General features: G+C 33.9%; 4 protein-coding genes and 1 non-coding gene across 5 annotated transcripts; 3 read left to right on the top strand and 2 right to left on the bottom strand.

Annotated features, from left to right (window-relative positions):
* Positions 1-120: 120 nt before the first annotated feature.
* On the bottom strand, positions 121-4,221 carry LOC101243918 (crotonase/enoyl-coenzyme A (CoA) hydratase superfamily). Its single transcript, NM_001324500.1, has 8 exons — positions 3,989-4,221; positions 3,718-3,887; positions 2,500-2,574; positions 2,150-2,240; positions 2,022-2,073; positions 1,691-1,794; positions 1,316-1,392; positions 121-380 (listed from the first exon to the last, which is right to left on the bottom strand). Exons 1-8 carry the CDS (start codon positions 4,176-4,178, stop codon positions 204-206), a joined length of 936 nt encoding a protein of 311 aa, NP_001311429.1. The 5' UTR covers positions 4,179-4,221; the 3' UTR covers positions 121-203.
* Positions 4,222-5,671: 1,450 nt separating this feature from the next.
* On the top strand, positions 5,672-5,745 carry TRNAV-AAC (transfer RNA valine (anticodon AAC)). Its single transcript has one exon. It is a non-coding gene; the product is annotated as a tRNA-Val (tRNA).
* A 4,574-nt stretch (positions 5,746-10,319) lies between these two features.
* LOC101253923 (increased DNA methylation 1-like) lies at positions 10,320-13,551 on the top strand. The gene is made up of 8 exons (XM_026032644.2): positions 10,320-11,174; positions 11,505-11,613; positions 11,743-11,834; positions 12,129-12,370; positions 12,454-12,540; positions 12,623-12,722; positions 12,912-13,103; positions 13,286-13,551. The coding sequence occupies exons 1-8, from the start codon at positions 10,374-10,376 to the stop codon at positions 13,376-13,378; spliced, it is 1,716 nt and encodes a 571-aa protein (XP_025888429.2). The 5' UTR covers positions 10,320-10,373; the 3' UTR covers positions 13,379-13,551.
* Positions 13,552-14,115: 564 nt separating this feature from the next.
* LOC138338070 (jasmonate-induced oxygenase 1-like) lies at positions 14,116-15,785 on the top strand. Its single transcript, XM_069288544.1, has 3 exons — positions 14,116-14,334; positions 14,784-14,843; positions 15,525-15,785. The coding sequence occupies exons 1-3, from the start codon at positions 14,116-14,118 to the stop codon at positions 15,783-15,785; spliced, it is 540 nt and encodes a 179-aa protein (XP_069144645.1).
* Positions 15,786-16,422: 637 nt separating this feature from the next.
* Positions 16,423-19,200, bottom strand: LOC138337023 (probable polyamine transporter At1g31830). Its single transcript, XM_004245763.5, has 2 exons — positions 18,612-19,200; positions 16,423-18,261 (listed from the first exon to the last, which is right to left on the bottom strand). Exon 2 carries the CDS (start codon positions 18,219-18,221, stop codon positions 16,815-16,817), a length of 1,407 nt encoding a protein of 468 aa, XP_004245811.1. The 5' UTR covers positions 18,222-18,261; positions 18,612-19,200; the 3' UTR covers positions 16,423-16,814.

Below are 19,200 nucleotides of genomic sequence, written 5' to 3'. Positions count from 1 at the left end.
ATGTTGTTCTGTTTTTTAAGGGATTTATTTATAGAAGCTTGCTTTGACAAGAGAAAAAAACAGTGCTATGTTATAAGCAAAGACGCAATGGCCAAAAACTAAGAAATGAATCATGATGAATTAGATATATAATTGGAGTACTTTATTTCGGTTTTCGTTATGAATGATAAGTTAATCGATATTTTGGGTGAGTTACAATCTTTTCATTCACCCTTATACAGAGGTTTTCTCCTCTCAGCAAATGCAGCAAGGCCTTCTACGCGATCTTTTGTGTCTAACAGTTGTTCATAGCAATCCCACTCCAAAGCTAAACCTGATTCTACATCTAGCTCCACTCCTTGGTCAATAGCACGTTTTGCCATCCTCAAAGCAAGGGGACCCTGTCACAGATTTATACGTCAAACACTTCATCGAACGCATGGCCATTCAACTTGGGACTAGAAGAGCATATATAGGTTATAAGGGGAAAAGGAAAAGGATAAAGAAGGTTCTATACATAACGAAATCATTAAATGTGGAAATGACTTGGTTCTTTTACTCAGCCTTATGTCAAGTCCCGCCACTTCACAGACCGTGACACTTAGCTCCCTAATCCAAACTCAAAATCATTTCAAGAAATATTCAGAAGCTCATGAAACAGAGGTTTCAGCTCGCATGAAGAAAACTTATAAAATGCATCAAAAAGGAAGAAAAAGGAAAGAACAATAGAGCAATACTTGTTGGCTATGTGAACTTGCCAAAAATAGCTAAGCATTGAAAAAAAAGGGGAAAACAACAAAGAAATCCAAAGCAACCAACTATTGGTATAACAAATGAGCGCCCGCCTAAGATAAAAAAAGATGGGAAAAAGGAAAACGACAAAGGCAGAAAGAAAATCTGTCACAAAAAATGCAGGTGCACAAAGAGGAAAACAAACAAGCATAGGATTAGTAAATGCCATTATCTTAATGGTCCAAGGAAGTTGATGAAACTCCAAAGAAGAGCTTTCATATAATTCAAAAATGCACAAAAGGAAAGAAAGAGCAGCGGAGAAACATACTTGATGGCCTTGAAGGGTGTTACCCTCATAAAAAGTCAAAAGGATACAAAAAAGTACTCATGCCAGAATTACTTCTTATGAATCTTTAGATTACTGGCAATTGTCTGTGTATAGTAATAGTGTGGATATCTTTTTCATATATAGGAAGTGGTGTAGTCCTTTTATGGTTCTTTTTTTCTCTCCTTAGTTCCTGACTAAATTTCTATGGAAGTCATAAAGGGTGCCACACTGGATAAATACATCAAACATGATTTATCTCAATAACTAATGTCTAACCTTCTGATTAATATCCCTAGCAAGTTCAAGTGCCTTGAGACGAGCCTCACCAGCAGGAACACAGTAATTGACAAGCCCTGCATGACATGTAATTTTCATTCTAAAAACCTGGTAAAGAAAACCATCGGAGAGTGGAGACCAGGATCCAAAATTCCAGCATAGGCAAAAAAGTTTAGTCCTGCCTAAACCTTGGCGGATGCTGTTATCCACCTGTATCGTGGGAGCATGCAGGTAACCTAATGGAGTTGTCGAGGGGTTTGCAGACATCACCTTCATTTTTGTATTGATAAGACAGAGAGAGAAGAGGGGGGAGTTTGCGAAAGACAGAGGAGCTCTGACTCTTAACAAATGAGCTGTGACAAGTCATACACGTACCAATTGATCTAGCATCTTTCCCACTTATCTTTCGTCCAGTAAATATTATATCTTTTGCAATTGATTTTCCAACCAGTCTAGGAAGCCGTTGTGTTCCTCCTGCTCTGTAAAGTACAATATGGAATAAGAGGGTAGCATTAAGAAAACATCTTAGCATGAAGAATATTTAAAGCAACTTCTGAAGTTGGGAACTAATGAATAGTACAAATGATGAAGTGACTGCAAGATAGTGGAAATATCCAGCTGACTCGCTAGAATTAGAACATAACACATCCTTGACCGAATTTACGAATTTTGTATAAGCAAACATATACAGTGTGATTGAGCATACCCTGGTATTATAGCAAGCCCTGTTTCAGGTAAGCCCATCACTGCATCTTCACCTGAGTAACAGATCATTAAACTAGAGAAAAAGAAAGAGAATATATGGCATAACTCAGAAGTACAAGAAGAACATACCACATATCCGGATATCACAAGACATTGCCATTTCAAGCCCCCCACCCAATGCTATACCCTCAATGGCAGCAATTGTAGGGATATGAAGATTCTGAGTAGAAGAAAATTTACTTAAAAGGAGAAAAGAAAGGAGCATATGTAGAACTGGCTCATATTATGCCTGTTTAAGTAATTTGTGAGGAAGAAGAAATGAGATACAGTATGATGTCATGAACCAATAATTTTGAATGCATAAACTCATAACCTCTTCTTTTCATCCAAAAAAAGAAAAATAAATTCTTGAGCTTTACGACTCTATGACCTTTAATAATATTAAAAGAAAGTAAGAAACAGCATTACAAGTCACATACCTCCAAATAGGAAAATGTTGATCGCAAAGTGCTTACAAAAACCTGAACTTCTGAAAGAATCATAGTTTTTCGTTCCTGCATAGCAAATGCCAATCAAGTGAATTAGCCATCACTACGTACAAAACACAGTATGAATAACAAACAGTAGAAACACTACTACAGTAGTGCATAAATCAGCATCTGATACCAAATATCAGCCTAGTCAATCGTATGACAAACTAATCCTAAATCCAATCCTCACAAAGAAAACCGCATCTGCAAGGATCACATAAATGACTTATCAACATCAAAATTGTATGTTTGGCAGATGTTTCCTAGATTGTGGTTTTCATTTTTTTTCTCTGTCAATATGGTATGCTATACAAATAAGCAAAAAGTTGTAGGTTCGGCAGATGTCTCCTAGCTTATGAAATTTAATTGCTTTTTCTATCAACATGTCATGCTATACAAAAAAGCTATCTTTCAGAAGACAACATGGCACTACAGAGACAACCCACGAAAACAGCTAACATGAAATGTGAAATCAGATAAAAGATTTCTTATTCTAAAACTTGGTGTGTTTAGTCTTTACAGTCCAGGTGCTTCCCAAAGCAAGCTTTTCTTATAACCATCGTTTTAGGGTCAGCTTACACACACCTCGACTAATTCCACGAGATATCTATCACCTCCCATCAGCAACAGATACCAGGCAACTCTGTCCCCCCAAGGCTAGGACAGGTCAGAGAAATCACCTAGTGCTTTTGTCGGTGCTAGGTTTGAACCTAAGACCTCATGATTCTCAACCACTAAGCCACACCCTTGGGTGCCAAAGCAACTATTAGTTACTTTTTCTTTGTTGATCATATTGTAAATAGGATTCTTTCTGACTTTCTTTTATATATTAAATTACACTTTTTGACTTGACCACACAATTTTCATGGTTGAAAAATGTCACAGAAAGAAAGATGCAATATTTGCAAGTTTGTTCACAAGAAATAAGCATTGTTACCCTTCAGGGTGGCCCAGTGATTTAAGCTTGGGACTTCCATGTTGGAGCTCTCAAGTTCGAAACCCCTTGCCAGCGAAAGCAAGGGATGTGACTTATGGGTCCAACTAGGCTTGCACTAGAGGTTACCTCTCCTATGCAGTTTGCGAGTTATTGCATAGGAACGGGGTTTTACCCTGCAGGTTTCCTTTGTCACGAATTAAAAAAACATAGCATAAGGGAAGCAGTTGTACCTTCAAATCAGCTCCAGCACAAAACACTTTAGGAACCGAACTGCAGATCATCAAAACATTTGCTGAACGTTCATTACTCACAGCTTCAAATGCTTGCCGTAATCCTCTAAGCATATCCTTCCCAATCGCATTTCTCGCCTCAGGTCTATCCAATTTAACCTCCAAAATCCCTGTAAATCACCCGCCAAGCCTCTATAACAAAATTTAAAAATAAAAAAAAAGTTGTTCGATTCCACTAACACCTACAAAGGAAGCAATTAAGTGGACTTACCGGAATCAGAATCGGAAAGTCTTTCCAATTTGACGGATTCAGAAGCCGACTGTAAGATTAGTGTTCTATGACTCTGAAACCGCCATGTTTGGACTCCATAGCCGGAGAAGTAAGAGTTGGAGTAGGGTTTTGATCGCTTCAAGCATTGTTGTCCGACGGATTTAGCTATGGCTACAAATGCAACAACCATTGCCGGAGAAATTAATCGACTTCTCAAGTATATTAATTATTCTAATATATTTGTAATGACTATTGTAGTCTTTAATTGACAATTATCCTCATTTGCTCTTTTCTAATTATCAATTAGTGAAAATAATATTTAAAACGTTTTGTATAAAATAATAAAATAGTAAGGTGGCATCTCTATCGAAAAAATGAAAAGATAAAAATTGACACACTAATTTTCTATTTATCCGTTTATTAGATGATTTTTTTTTGACCCTGCTAACTTAATTGTGTGTCCTTTTGTTTTTTCAACTCGATGTCCTAAGTTTATATTGAATTTTTAATTAAATTTGGATCATGCACTGTACAAAAGTGGCGGCTCCCTGCAACGTTAATTCAGGGATAACATTTTCAATAGGATTTTCTCCATACTCATGGCTCGAATCGAGATCTCTGATTAAGAGTGAAATACTTTCATCAATACACCACAAGCCATGTCGATAGTTTGTGTGTCCTAAATGGTCTTAAAACCTATCATAGAAGCCAAAGGTGGTATTTTGTCAAGGATGCATAGTGACACTTTGAGAAATTATATTTTTCGAAATTTTTAAAAATATTGTTAGAATAAAATTAATGAGCTAATAATTTTGTTTTACATGCTAGTTATGCATGAGTTGTTTATACGACATAAAATGATGAATAAACTATTTGTGATAAATAATACATAATATCTCATGTATTATTTTTTTTGGTAAAGTGAAAAAGAAACTTAAAAATTTGAATGAATCAGATATAAAGATAAACATTAAGAATTTTTAGTACAAAAATTTATAGAATATTTATCGATGAATTGTAATCTACACTATATAATATGGACTATGGAGTATAACATAATGCCTTATATGAACAAAATGAACTATAACTCAATCAACATATATGATTCCTTCTTATAACGGCTTCTATATTATAACTATCATAAATCTGCTTATTTATATGGTGTTTGGCTATAGAACATTTGAAACTTTAAGTGAATTGTATCTCAGTGTGCCTTTTCTTAACTTGAAATAGATCAAATCATCATTATATCACTCATAAATGAATAATTTTTAGAAAAATACTTTAAACAAAATTTCAAATTCAAAAAAAATATATATATATTGATCAAGAATGCGACCCAAACCTTTTGCTCATACTCACAATTGAAATCCTCAAAGTTGCTACTAAATTTCTCATAGTCGTCCTCAAAATTAGAAAGTGTGAAATTTTAGTTTCTCATATATACTTATATATTTTGATATTCCTTTATAAAAAAAATCATAATTTCACTATTAATCTGAGTTCCCGACATACCTAAATTGGCATTTAAAGAACTAAGGCACCAAGTGTTAAACTTCAATGAGAATGCAGAAAAATAAATTTAGCAATTTGAATTTAAGAGACTTAAAAAATGATAAAAGTGGTGATGTTCAATTTCTTGTTAAATACTAGTATTTATAAGTTCAAAGAGTGACCACAATAGGTTTCGTGGTGTAGTTGGTTATCACGTTAGTCTAACACACTAAAGGTCTCCGGTTTGAGTCCGGGCGAAGCCACTTGGTTATTAATTTATTTTTTTTGCTAGGAGTTCCATCGCTTTGGTCGATTTTTCTTATTCTTTTGACGCCTCTATATATGCTTTTAAAATAATTTTTTAGGTTTATATTGTAGATGTCAACCTCTTCAGCTACTTCATGTCTATTTTTCAGATTTTGAACCCTCTTATTGAAAATTCTAATTTCGCCACTAATGGTGAGCTCTTGATGTCCAGAGACTTGTCGATGTTGTTCTTTGTATTGACTCTCATTTTGTATTTTGGGTTAGTCAGTTCACTGTAAATATATGACTTTTTGTCCGTGGTAGCTTAAGACTGGGCAACGAACTAGAACATAACCACTGGATAGGCACGAACTACCGGACCTGAACGGGACGAGTTGAGCGGTACCGGGATAAATCGGACCAGAATTACCGGTACGAATACACGGTTTCGTCCCGTCCCAACTATAAACCATGATGGAATCGGAACAAATCAGAACGGACCGGAATGGAACGGGATGAGATAAATGGGACGACACATCTAGCTATTTCAAAAAATAATGTTTTGACTTACGAAAATATGAAAAAAAAATTTCTAAGTTTAAATGAATAGTTTTTAAATTTATAATGTAATTTTTTGCTTAAGTTTATTTAAAGATATTTCTTTTAAAAATTTTACTTATTAAGTTTGCAAGTTAAGTCTAATTAAGTTTTCAAGATTTAAACCTTTTGAAGTTTATAAGTTATTACTTATTAATATGTTATAATTTATAAGTTATACTAATAAATTGTAGTTTAGATAATTTAAATTTGTAATTTTACTAAATTAAACAAAAATAAGGATAAAACAATTACAAAAATTATAAAATATAAATTATAATTTTTATATATATATATATATATATAATTAGAATATTAACCATGTAACTAGTCAGAGGCACATCTAGCTAAGGTAGGGTTTCATGGATTCGGACGAATCAAGTAGTTTTTTCGTAAATTCTATATTTATACTAGAAAATTAATTATATATATGCACCTCTAACTAGTTACATGGTTAATATTCTAATTTCTAGTTAGATCTTTTAATCCAGTATTTTTAAATTCATTCTTTTGCCACTTAAAAAATCATAAATGAACAACTTTAGAAGAGTACATTAACACATTAAATTTTAACTTCAAAAAAAGTAGTGTATTGCCAAATAACACGCTATTTATGTGTTTAATAATGTGGCTTGTGTTGTTTTATGACTTATAACTTATTCTATTATTTTTAATGATTTGCATTCCTAGCTAATCTCATTATTATTTTTTGAAATCATAAAAAGGTATTTTGTTTCAACTATGTACAAAGGAATCAAATAGAAAATTACATATAAAGAAAAATAAAAAGTGATTTGAATGAAAAATAAAAACAATATTAAATGTACAAGTCATTTGTCACTTCTTTTCCACTAAAATGAAAAGAAAAAAAAATATTCATTTTTAGTACATTTTTAGGGGCGATGAACAAAAATCGAACCCCAAACTGCAAATTGAATTGAATCGGAAAAAAAGGACTAATAAGTTTTGTTTGACTTGATTTGATATTGGAGAAAAAAATTAACTGTACGTGAGTTGCTTTGATTTTAACTAGTAAAAGTCAATTCGAGATCAAACCAATCAAATATTCTATTTATGATTTTTAAAATTTATTTAATACATATTTATTTTATTATTATATAATTTTTATATTTATTTTAACTTTCATACTTTTTATGATTTATATCTCATTGTACATATATTAACTAAGGGTCCGTTTGGATGTGCTTAATAAAAACAGCTTTTAAAAAGTACTTTTGAAAGTGCTGAAACTTATTTTTAAAATAAGCAGTTATGTGTTTGGATAAAAGTGTTGAAGTTAAAAAAAAGTTGTTGATGTGTTTGACAAATAAGTGCTGATAAACAGCTTTTTAAATCAAAATGTCTGAAATACCCTTAAAAGCTGTTAACATAATAAAAGTTAATTAATTTATATTTTACAGCCATAAATAATTATATTTTGCTATCATTCACATATTTCTTTCTCATCACAAATTATTTATAAGAGGAATATAAACTTATTATAGATTTTAAAGATATATAATTTGAATAGATTAAAGAACGATTTAAGATTTTATTTTAGTTTCATCCATAGGTAATAATAATTGTCTATCATTCACATATTTCTTTATTATCACAAATTATTTATAAGAGGAATATAAATTTTTATTTAAGTTATATGTGCAACTTATTTTACATTTAATAAATATAATTTGAATAGATCACTTAAAAGATTTAAGATTTATTTTATTTTCATTCATTAGTAATAGTAATTGTCTATCATCCACACGTGAAAAGGGAAAAATAGAAGAAAGAAATGTTAGGGTTATGTGGGTAATTTGGAGATTGTATAAAAATATTAAGGGCAAAAAGGTAAAAATGTGGTCAACTTAAAACAGCTTATAAGCTGGAAAAAGAAAAGCATCCCTACCCCAACTTTTAACTTTTAGTTTAAAATAAGTTTTTTTTAAACTTAAAATAAGTTGTTTTGAGTATTGTCAAACAACTAAATAAGTCAAAAACCAGCTTTTAAGCTAAGCCAAACAGGCACTAAGACCAGAACTAGGGGTGTCAAAAGCATATGAAAAAACAAACGAACTTAACCCAACAAATTTATGTCATTTTTCCAATAGAACTGTGGAAATATAACCTAGGTCCTAAGCCTCTGGTGAGTGGTGACTAGTGATTGAGCGACTTTGGGTCTTTGCTCTTTAATCTTTAATTGATTTGGTTTAAAAATAAGTGATATTATACTAGATACTCTATCAAACAATATACCCAAACATATACAAACACTCCTATTAAATGTTTAAGATCCACCAATACGGCAACAAGGTTTGACGTTCTTGTCTTCTAAGTGAAGAACTGAAGTGCTTCTTCACGAACATATTTGTGAAAGAAATATTTTAATAATAGTATATTTTGAGATGTTATTTTAATTGCACCGGTGTCAGAAAGAAACCGATATGATTGAAATGATTTTTAAAAAAATAATTTTAATTATACATCACAAAATACCTAAAATTTTGAGATGACATAATTTTTTAAGAAAACCCGACCAAACCGTCTCATTGACAACCAATTATGTTGTTAGGAAGAAAATAATCTAATCATATTATATTGTATTTTTAATAAATATAATAATTTGTTGATTTTACTATTTTATCATTGTAAATGATTAAAAGTGAATTGTTTTATGATTTTGTAAAAGAACCAAGGAAATTAGGGTGCAAATCATTAAAAATAATAGAATGAGGTATAAGTCACAAAATAGCATATACATTAGGGTGTAAATAGCAAATTATAGAGTAAATACCAAAAAAACAAACATAGGTCCATAAGTAGCATGTTTAAGCCCAAAAACAAATGGTCCAACACTTAGGGTTTTTCTTGAAACTTGTGATTGACAAAGAGTAATTACAGTCTTCAATTTTCGCCGCGCGCAAAGAATTGATAGTAATCACATAGTATAATTATGAAATGAATGAATAGAAGGACATGAGATTAAGCAAATAACTTGACTGTAATATCGGTAGGATGTTGCTGTAAATCATAAGCGGCAGATCGGAAAAGTGATAGTTGCGTGTGGTTTTATTTAAAGCAAAGGGCGGCTTGATTCGCTTTATTGTTGTCTATAGTATAAATCGAATGTTGTTGTAGATAATAAACAATAGATTGAGAAAACAGTGTTCTCGTGTGAATTGATTCAAGTCAAATGGTGGTTTTATTCGGCAATGTTATGGATTGTAGTATAGGTCGAATGTTGTTGTGAGTAGTAAGCAACAGATTGGGAAAGTTGGTGTTGTGTGTGAATCCATTCCAAGAAAAGACCGACCTAATTTGACTCTGTTGTTGATTGCAGTATAGATCGAACGGTGTTGTGAGCAGTAAGCAGTGAACTGGGGAAGCTGGTGACTACGTTTGAATTCATTCAAAGCAAAAACAGCAAATCGGGAAAGCTAGTGACTACATGTGAATTCATTAAAGGTAAAGGGCTACTTGATTCACATTGTTGTTTATACCGTTCAGTTATGGACTTTTGTTGTTGTTAAGACAGGCGGATAGCAGTGCCCTATTGGTCTAATTTCTGCTTCACAATCTAATAATTACACCATAGTTTCCAAACATGCCATTAAATTTTTGGAGCATTTTTCAAGTCCGTAACCAACAAATGAATCGAAATAGAGAAACAAATGTAACCAGTTTATATATTTGCTCAAACCTATTAGAATTTTAGAAATTATAGGTTATTTAAACTTGCTATGCCAAATTTGCATAAAATTATTAGCCAGCTTGACACTTGTAATAATGTCATTTGATAAGAAAATCTACTCTCCCTCTATCAACCTCTTTAGTTACCATTCTAAAAAAAACTTTGCATAAATTGCATTAACAAAAAGAATCATTGTGAATAGAGTAACAAATCACTCATTTATTATGTTTTATGCATGCATTTCTTATTCTAGAAAAAAATGTATACAACTATTATTTGACCTTTTTATAAGTTTAGCACCATTTGTTTCATTCTCATAAATAGGAGGAAAAAAGAAGTCTAAAGAAGATTGTTTTTATGATTGAAAAAATGGCAGGAAGAAGATCAAGAAGACAGAGAAGCAGTTCTAGTTCTTGGAGTTCAGAATCTTCATACAACATGAGTGACTTACAATATGGTGCAGAATTGCCTGAGAAAAAGGCTAAAGAAGAGTTTTTGGCTAACCCCATAAGAGGGTATCTCACTGAAGATGATACAGCTCTTGAGAATTCTTCAATGGGGAGAAGCAGAAAACGAAATCGGCATTCGAGGATAGAGCAACATGTTAAAGATGAAACATTTTCTTCAGATGATAATGAAGATTCTTCTGGTTCAAGTAAGAAGAGAAATAGGCGGAGTAAGAGGAAAAGAGCAGGAATAAGTAGAACAAGGAAAGTAAATGGTCAAAAACAAAGTAGAGCAACAATACTTACATGGCTATTAGATTGTGGTGTAATTCAACAAAATGCAGAAGTTGTTGTCACAGAAGAGGAGACAACAAAGAAAATGGGGGAAATTAAGAAGGAAGGAATACTCTGTTCTTGTTGTTGTAATGTTCTTACAGTTGGAGACTTCTATAAGCATGCGGGAGGAACAACTAGCAAACCTTACGAGTACATTCTCATTGCTGAAACATGTTGTTCGCTATTGTCTTCCATGGCTAAAGCTTGGTATCTACCAGAAGAAAGTCAATTTCATCAGTTTAACTCAATTGAAACCAGCCATGATGCTAGTGACTCGTACGATGATGCTTGCATGATTTGTGCTGATGGAGGGAACCTGATGTGTTGTGACAACTGCAGCTCTACTTACCATCATAAGATATGCTTGGGAATGCAGGTGATAGATCACTTCCACTATTTCACTGTAGTTATCTTTAAACATCAGCTAAGCTCTTACTATGTGCGCGGAAATGGGAAAGGGTTGGATCACATATCATATGCAGTCTGCATTAAGCTCTTGCTATGTGCAGGCTTGGGGATAGGATCTATTGTATGCAACCTTGTGTTGCATTTCTGCAAATTTTGTTTCTGAAACTTGAACCTGTGACCTTCTAGTCATACGACTGCAACTCTTATCGTTGCAACAAGGCTCTCCTTTACTACATAACTATCTTAAATTAGGTAAATCATACTGAGACTAATAAATTGTGGAGTTTCTGAATTGCAGGAGGTTCCTAATGGTTCGTGGTACTGCCCATTTTGTGTATGCAAAATCTGTGGTGATCCTGCTTATGAAAATGATTATTTGCAGAAATGTCAACAATGTGAGAAAAAATGTAAGTGAAGATAAAAAAAATATTCTTGCTTCTGTCTGTACCCTTTTGAGTTTCTTGTTCTATGTTGCAAACTCTTATCCTCTAAGGAAATTGCAATTTTAGACAGTACATTTTTTTCCTATTGTACAGATCACAGGGGGTGCCGTCAAGCCAGAGAACCAGTCAGTTTAGACATGAATGAGACCCCAGAAGACACATTCTGTGACCTTACCTGCAAAAAGGTAATACACATTATCCTAAAGCAGTTAATTTTAATGTTTCTTTCTTTGTAGCAGAGTGAAAAGAGGTGCCTAAATCAGTTTGCGTGTAGCTTGATTACTCCTCTAGTACCTGCTACGAGCACAAATAGCGGACAACTCTGTCTTATTAGACTTAGGCAAATGAAGAAATTACATAACATTTACTGTCTCTGCATTAGACTTAGAAATATACAGACCTTGTACTTAGAAATGACTTATAGGCTTATTAGACTACTAATGATAACTAAGATGTTTTTAAATTGAATCATTGTGAAGATCTATGATAAATTGGAGAGGCGCTATCTTGGTGTTGAACATGAGCTCGATAAAAGCTACAAATGGACACTTCTTCAGAACACAGATAATGGCTCTGGAATGAATATAGAAGACGATTATCAAAGAACTGTGTGTCACTCCAAACTAGTCGTGGCACGACGACTTATGGAAGATTGTTTCGAGGAAATTATAGACAGGCATACTGAAATTGATGTCATCAAAAGTCTGGTCTACAACTGCGGGTAATCTACAATCTCTCATCACACCATTACACTGAAGAATAAACACATGAACCTCCTTATTTCCTAATGAAAACTTCTTGCAGGTCAAATTTCAACAGGGTGAATTTCAGGGGCTTTCACACATTTATTTTAGAAAAGGATGAAGAGATCATTTCTGCAGCAACCATAAGGTATATATCTCTCTTAAACCAGATATCATCAGTCATAAGTATGTGTTTTTTAAATGCTTATCATCTAGTTAATATATCGCAGGATTCATGGAAAAACCCTTGCTGAAATGCCCTTCATCGCGACAAATAAGGAATATAGGAGAAAAGGAATGTGCAAAAAACTAATGGTTGCCATTGAATCAGTAAGAATGTCTTCTCATTTTTACACTATCGATATATTTCTGATTATTGAGGTCACTAATCTATTGTTAATGAACGGTTACCTATACTTATCTTTAACATGACCTAACTTTTATACTGCCAGTGTACAAAAGTTAAATTCTTTTGTTAATTCTTAGAACTACTTGAGCTGATGATCCTATTTGTTGCAGACTCTTAGCTTTCTAAAGGTAGAAAAGCTGGTAATTCCATCAGTATCAAAGTGCATAGGGACTTGGATAGAAAGCTATGGTTTTCGTCTCATTAGCTCTCCACTACCAAAAGAGATAACATTGCACAATACATTGATGTTCCATACTTCAGTGAGATTGCAAAAAGACATCTGTTCATCCGCTTCTGATAAGGTATATTGAGCTAATTCTTGAGGTTATTTTCATCCTAACTAACCTCCTCCATCCTAACCAAACAAACAAAAACAAAAAAAGTTATATGCCTAATCTTAACTTAATGCTGTAGACAGATATTAAGGATTCATATAACCGACTGCAATTCATTTGGAACTAAGGCATGATATTTGTTGTTGCAGCCAGAGGAGACACAGAGTTCCCCGAAGAAATGTGAAGAGCCAAGACCCTTTGACTTGAATGTTGAAGCATCTCATCAACAGGACAAAGACTGATAATTAAATTGCATTTTCGAAGCATTATAGTTCCTATATTTATGATAAGGATTTCAAATTTAGTAAAGACCTCTTAGCTAGTCATTTACATTTCACAGGCCATGCCTATATACTATTTTGTTACAGATGTACCTCAATTCCAAAAACATTGTTATGCTCATGTTTTTTTCTTTTCTTAAGTTTCGTTCTTTTTGTTGAGATTCGGTAGAGGTTTGTTTGCTTAAACATGAATTTATTTACATGTCATGAATAATGAATGTTTTCCAAAGTGACATAGTGCCAAAGAATCCTAGAGATCTTTCCTAGGGTAAATTGGTGGCAACAACAAGAAAACAAAAGCCTGAACAATGCAATAGATATACCATTTTTCTTTTCTTAAATATCGAAAAGGACAACTTGAAACTCTGTATATATTAAGTAGCAGGGCCAAAAGAGGTTGTATATACAGAGACACAGAACACACTATGTCAAAAATATCTATAGTCTAATAATGGCACCTGGAATTGAAGAAGAGCATGTTGAGACACTTTCAATGAATGGCAATAAATGCAAGTCAAGAATTTCATATGATCTCAGGAAGAACAGCCTTCACTTAAGCATGATGATTTTGGAGATGAAATTCAAGACATTTCAGTGATTAGTTTTTATAATTGTATTTGGGACAATAATCAAGACTTTAGGAAAATTATCTGCCATGATATGGTGAAAGCAAGAGAAAATGGGGATTCTTTAAGCTTATGGACTATGGGGTGCCTAGTGAGATAGTTGAGAATTTTACCAGTAGCTTGCACGAGCTTTTTGATCTTCCCATGGAACAAAAGCTCAAAGGTGGCAAAACATCAAGCTTCCCATTGGGGTATTACGCATCAAATCCCGACTATGAGAAGAACTTTCCTTGGGCTGAAATCTTGCAGCTACTGCAGTCACCTGAAATAGTTGTCCAATTCGCAAAAAAGGTCTATGATGACCAATGACACACATTTAGATACATATATAACAATACTTCAATATGTCCTTTAACGTGCGAGTTTGGTTCATTTTGATGGGCTAGGCACGGAGACGAATTCAAGATTTAAATTTGATTAATTCAACCTTGAAAGTTTTTATATATGCTCCATATCGAAAATGGTTAGGATGAGCACGGTACAGGAGGGTTGCATCCCTAGCTAAGCGCATACAAATTCTTTTTGATGAAGGGTGGCTGTGAGATTTGAGATTTGAACTCAAGACCTGAATCTATAATTAATATCATGTTAAATTGTGTAACCAGTTCATCTAAGCTTAAGTTGTTAGAAAAAGTACACTTAAGTTTACAAAATTCTTACCAAAAATATGCTTGGCTACCTTTGTCTCAAACAAAAAAATCTTACCAAAAATGCTGTTTTTAACTCTGATAAATTAACAGAAACACAATGATAGAGTACATGGAAGAAATGGACAAGCTTGGGATGATTATAATGGAGATGTTGGCTCATGGATTAGGCCTTGCAGATGACTTCTTCAGCAAGAACTTTGAAGAAAAGGAGGCTACTATTTTTAGAATAAGCAGAGATATCCTCCTTGTCCTCTTGCAGAGAAGATTGTAGGCATAGGGATTTATTCAGACTCCCAATCATTAACCATATTGTATCAAGACCAGGTTGGTGGCATTCCAAGTCCTCAAGAATGACAAACAATGGATTGGATTTAGACTACTTCCTAATTCATTTGTCATCAATATTGCTGACACCCTTGAGGTCATTCTCTCCTCCTTTCTCAAAGGATCAAAAGAAGAAATCATAATTATTACTACTACATGATCAACTGCAATTTTCTTGATGTTTGGAATGACAAAATCATTTTCAAGAAACTGTTTCACTAGGAAGTCACTTGATGATGTTAGGTTACTGGATCATGTTCTCCCACAAGAACACTTCCTATCTGAAGGGAAAATGAAATAGCTTGCCCTCACTTATGGATGGAACTTGGAAGTCATACTACTTATGACTATCTCAGCTTTTAATGTCAATAACTTCTTCCAACCAGCATTTAGACATTATTACCTATCTTTAGTACTCAAAAGTTTCATCAGAAAACTATCTGACATATGCCATCCCAAACACATGTTTTTTGTATATTGAGTAATTATACACCCTTATATTTCAAGCAAGTTTGGACAAATGGAAGGTTAAAGAGTGTTATACACTGGGCAGTGGTGAATAAGGAGAAGCAGAGGCTATCAATGGCATATTTCATGAATCCAACAAGCAGTGCAACAATTGAATGCCCTCCACAGCTTATTGATTCAGTTTCTAATCCAAGAAAATATGTACCTTTTACGTGGGGTGAACTGCAGCACCTTCTTTTGACTACCAGGAGGGTTAGGGCCAAAGCTGTTGCCATCAATAATTTCCTTATTTCTAGTTGAAACTTGAATCCTTCTTCATTTAAAATTCTCTAGTCGTGATTGGTAGCAAGATCCACTAATTTGGATAAGACTTCAACCTTGAATGCAAAAATACTTCTTGATGTCTTCTTCTTATCCTTCGAAGAAAATAAATGCAAAGTGACAGAAGAATACATGCTCAGCTAGTTTGGTTTAATAACAAGTTCAAGTTCCAAACTGGAACTTGGTTCGATTAAGTAATTTGCTTGAGCACGATGGAGAACTTAGTTCTTATTGAGCTCGACTCACTCATCTCGTTCTAAATGACCATAACTTTTCTAATATAGGAAAACATTGTTACATGATTAAATAGCATGACCAATAGAACTTGCCTACCAGGTCAAAAAATGCATAAAAAATCTAACATAGCCAAGCCTTTGCTAACCATAAACAAGTTAAATAGAGCTTGTGAAAACTCGGCTCATTCTATAACGAGCTAAGTCCACTTGTGAAATAAACATACTGAGCTCAGACTTATATGACATGGTTTCATTTGTGAACATTACGGATTCAGTTGCAGCTCCACCATTATAATTGTTATTAGCTCAATGTGCATTACACAAGTAATGAAGTCACTTCATAAAAACAAATCAGCGTATGTTTCTGAAGCATTCCTGAATGACCATCAATTATACTACTTGACACAAATATATATAGGCACAAATGATGGGAAATACAGAATACAAAAGTAGAAGCTACCGCTATAAGATCCATAAAGAGAAAAAGGATCATTAAACCTTCGATAAACCTGTTCTGCTATTGATGCTCTAGAAATTGTAGCTACAAACACTGAAAAAATAGGTACAAGAGCGAGGCAAATAAAGCTTACAAGATTAGAAGCTTCGATAAGATTTTTAAAGAGAAGGTTCATCCAAACCTCGACAACCACTTCTACCGGTTTCACACTGTTTTTCATGCATTCCATGATAATTCTGCATTTAAAGCTTCCATATTATCACTGATGTCATGATTAGTGGAGTAGTTGTACCTTATAAAGCACTTATTAGGGAATCAACGAAGTAAAGGTTCATGTGTTGTAATATCATCAGGAAGATCAGAACTAATAGAGAACTTCAACCATCTCTTATTCTCGATAAGCTTAAGACAAGGTTGCATCACCAAACCAATTGCAACGGCGGCAAGGCTTACAACCATGACTTTGAATGAAGACAAGGCCAAAACAACACATATGAGAATGGTTGGAGGTATACACAGTAGGATGGCTCCAACAGTTCCCCCATGTATCTTGAACGGGCGTGGTGCATGGGGATACTTCATCCTTAACAATACAAATGCTATAAATTCCAAGATCATGCCAAAGCAATACAAGAAATTTTCTGCAGCTACTATCTCTTGAAAGCTCAGCCATGACAGTAAAATCACACCAGAAGCTGAGAAGAGGATCCCAAATAAAGGAGTTCCGTAACGAGATCTCTTAGAGAAGAACTCAGGCAGCAAACCCCTCTCTGCCATACCAAGTAACTGAAAAGAGTCGCTGCTCATCTCGGCCACAAACATTCCCATATTTGACGCTGCAGCTGCCCCTTGAATCCAAACTCTGAGCCAGACTCCACCCAGTATTTTCGCAATATCAGAGAAATAGCCATCAGTCCATAAGTCATGCTCAAGAGGAATAGCTCCGGTACCAATTAACAAAGGGAAAAAGTAGGACAGAACAACTAGAATAACAGCATAAAAGAGAGCTTTAGGTAGAGTCTTCTTTGGGTTATGTACTTCTCCAGCAAGAGTACTGATTGAGTCCCAGTAATTTAGATTCCAGAAGAGAGTATTCAGATACAAGTTCCAATCAACACTTTGTACATCTACCACTAACCATCTTGAAGGCCTTAATTTGGGAATCGAAATGAGCCCCATAACCACAAAAGGAAGAATTGACAGTATACCAAGCGAAACAGCAACCCATCCTACAATAGTTAAGCCTCTGTAGTTCATGTAAGTAAGAACCACAGTAAGGACCAAAACCGCTAGTACTCTAGGAAGCCCACCACCTAATGCAGGGATGGCTGATTTCAGATAATCCAAGAACAAAACAGGGTAAAGTGCATTGTCAATGACTCCACTCAACCATTTCATCCAACCTAGCTGAAAGCCCCAATAAGGACCTAAAGCCGATGAAACCCACACAACATAACCACCATTTTCAGGGAACATGGTGCCCATTTCAGCTGTAATCAATGCCTCAGGGACACTCCATATGAATGGGAAAACCAAGAACCCCAAAAGAGCAAGAAGAGGACCAGCTGCCCGCACAGTGTCCTCAACACCAAAAGGACCACCAGAAACCTCATAGAAAATGAGGAAAAGTAAAGGCAAGACTGAAACTTTCCTAGCATTATTTTCTCTGGGTGATGTAACCTCATTAATCCCTGCATACTCTCCATCATCGAACTCCCCCATTGGTATTGCAGCTTCTCTATGAGCAGAAAGCCCTCAATTTCTGCAATTCCCAACAAGTTTCAATTTACAATTTCTCAAGAATCACCACAGACTATCTAACTACAGGAACAAAACACCAAAACAACAAACGAAGTCTAACAATTGATAACATTGGTCGGCACAAAAATACAATTAAGTTTACCAGAACAATCAAGAATGACAATTTCACATAATGGGTCGTCGTAATTTTTCTATACATCGGTATACAACAACAAAAGATTCGATCTTGAACAATTTCAAAAACAAAATAGAAAACCGCACTACCTATTCCCCGTGCATCAGAACTTCTACCGCAGGCAGTGTAATAAAAAAGAAAAAGAACAAAATGGAGATAGGTAAAGAGATTAAGACCTTGAAAGAAAGGCAATTCATTTGAGAAATAACACCATTTTTGTAGCCCTTAAAAGCTAACACCAAGCAGAAGCGTATAACTGATAGATCATAAGATATCAGTCCCCAGTTATTGCAGAAGGTCACTTTCTCTTGAGTTGTATGGTAGCCGAGTAAAATAGGAGATTTCAAAATTAAGTTTGTAATAGAAACTATATTATATATTTTTATTTTTATTTTTGGAAGATATATAACTTAAATCAAACAATATATTACATTTTTTAAATTATTTTTCTTGTGTTTTTCGCTTATAATATTTTTACTTTCACAAATAATGATAAGATTTATGTACAATTATATGCACTTTGTCCTCTCAAACTTCATTGGTGAAATTTCTTTTGATATGTTCACGGTTGGCTTTGACGGTGTTAAAAAACACATGTGTTTTAGGTCTCAAATTTAATGGGCCTCGTTTTAAATAATAATAGGTTATAAGTTATTATTTTGTAACAAATATTAAATTTTAGTTGTAGAAAAAGTAATTTTTTCATGAAAATAAGGAATTATTAGAAGAAATTTGACATATTTGAAATATTATATCTCATAAAAA

This window comes from Solanum lycopersicum, chromosome 8 (assembly GCF_036512215.1).
Source record: "Solanum lycopersicum chromosome 8, SLM_r2.1".
NCBI lineage: Eukaryota > Viridiplantae > Streptophyta > Magnoliopsida > Solanales > Solanaceae > Solanum > Solanum lycopersicum.
The sequence above is the reverse complement of the archived record's forward strand: the minus strand, read 5'-3'. Positions and strand labels throughout refer to the sequence as shown.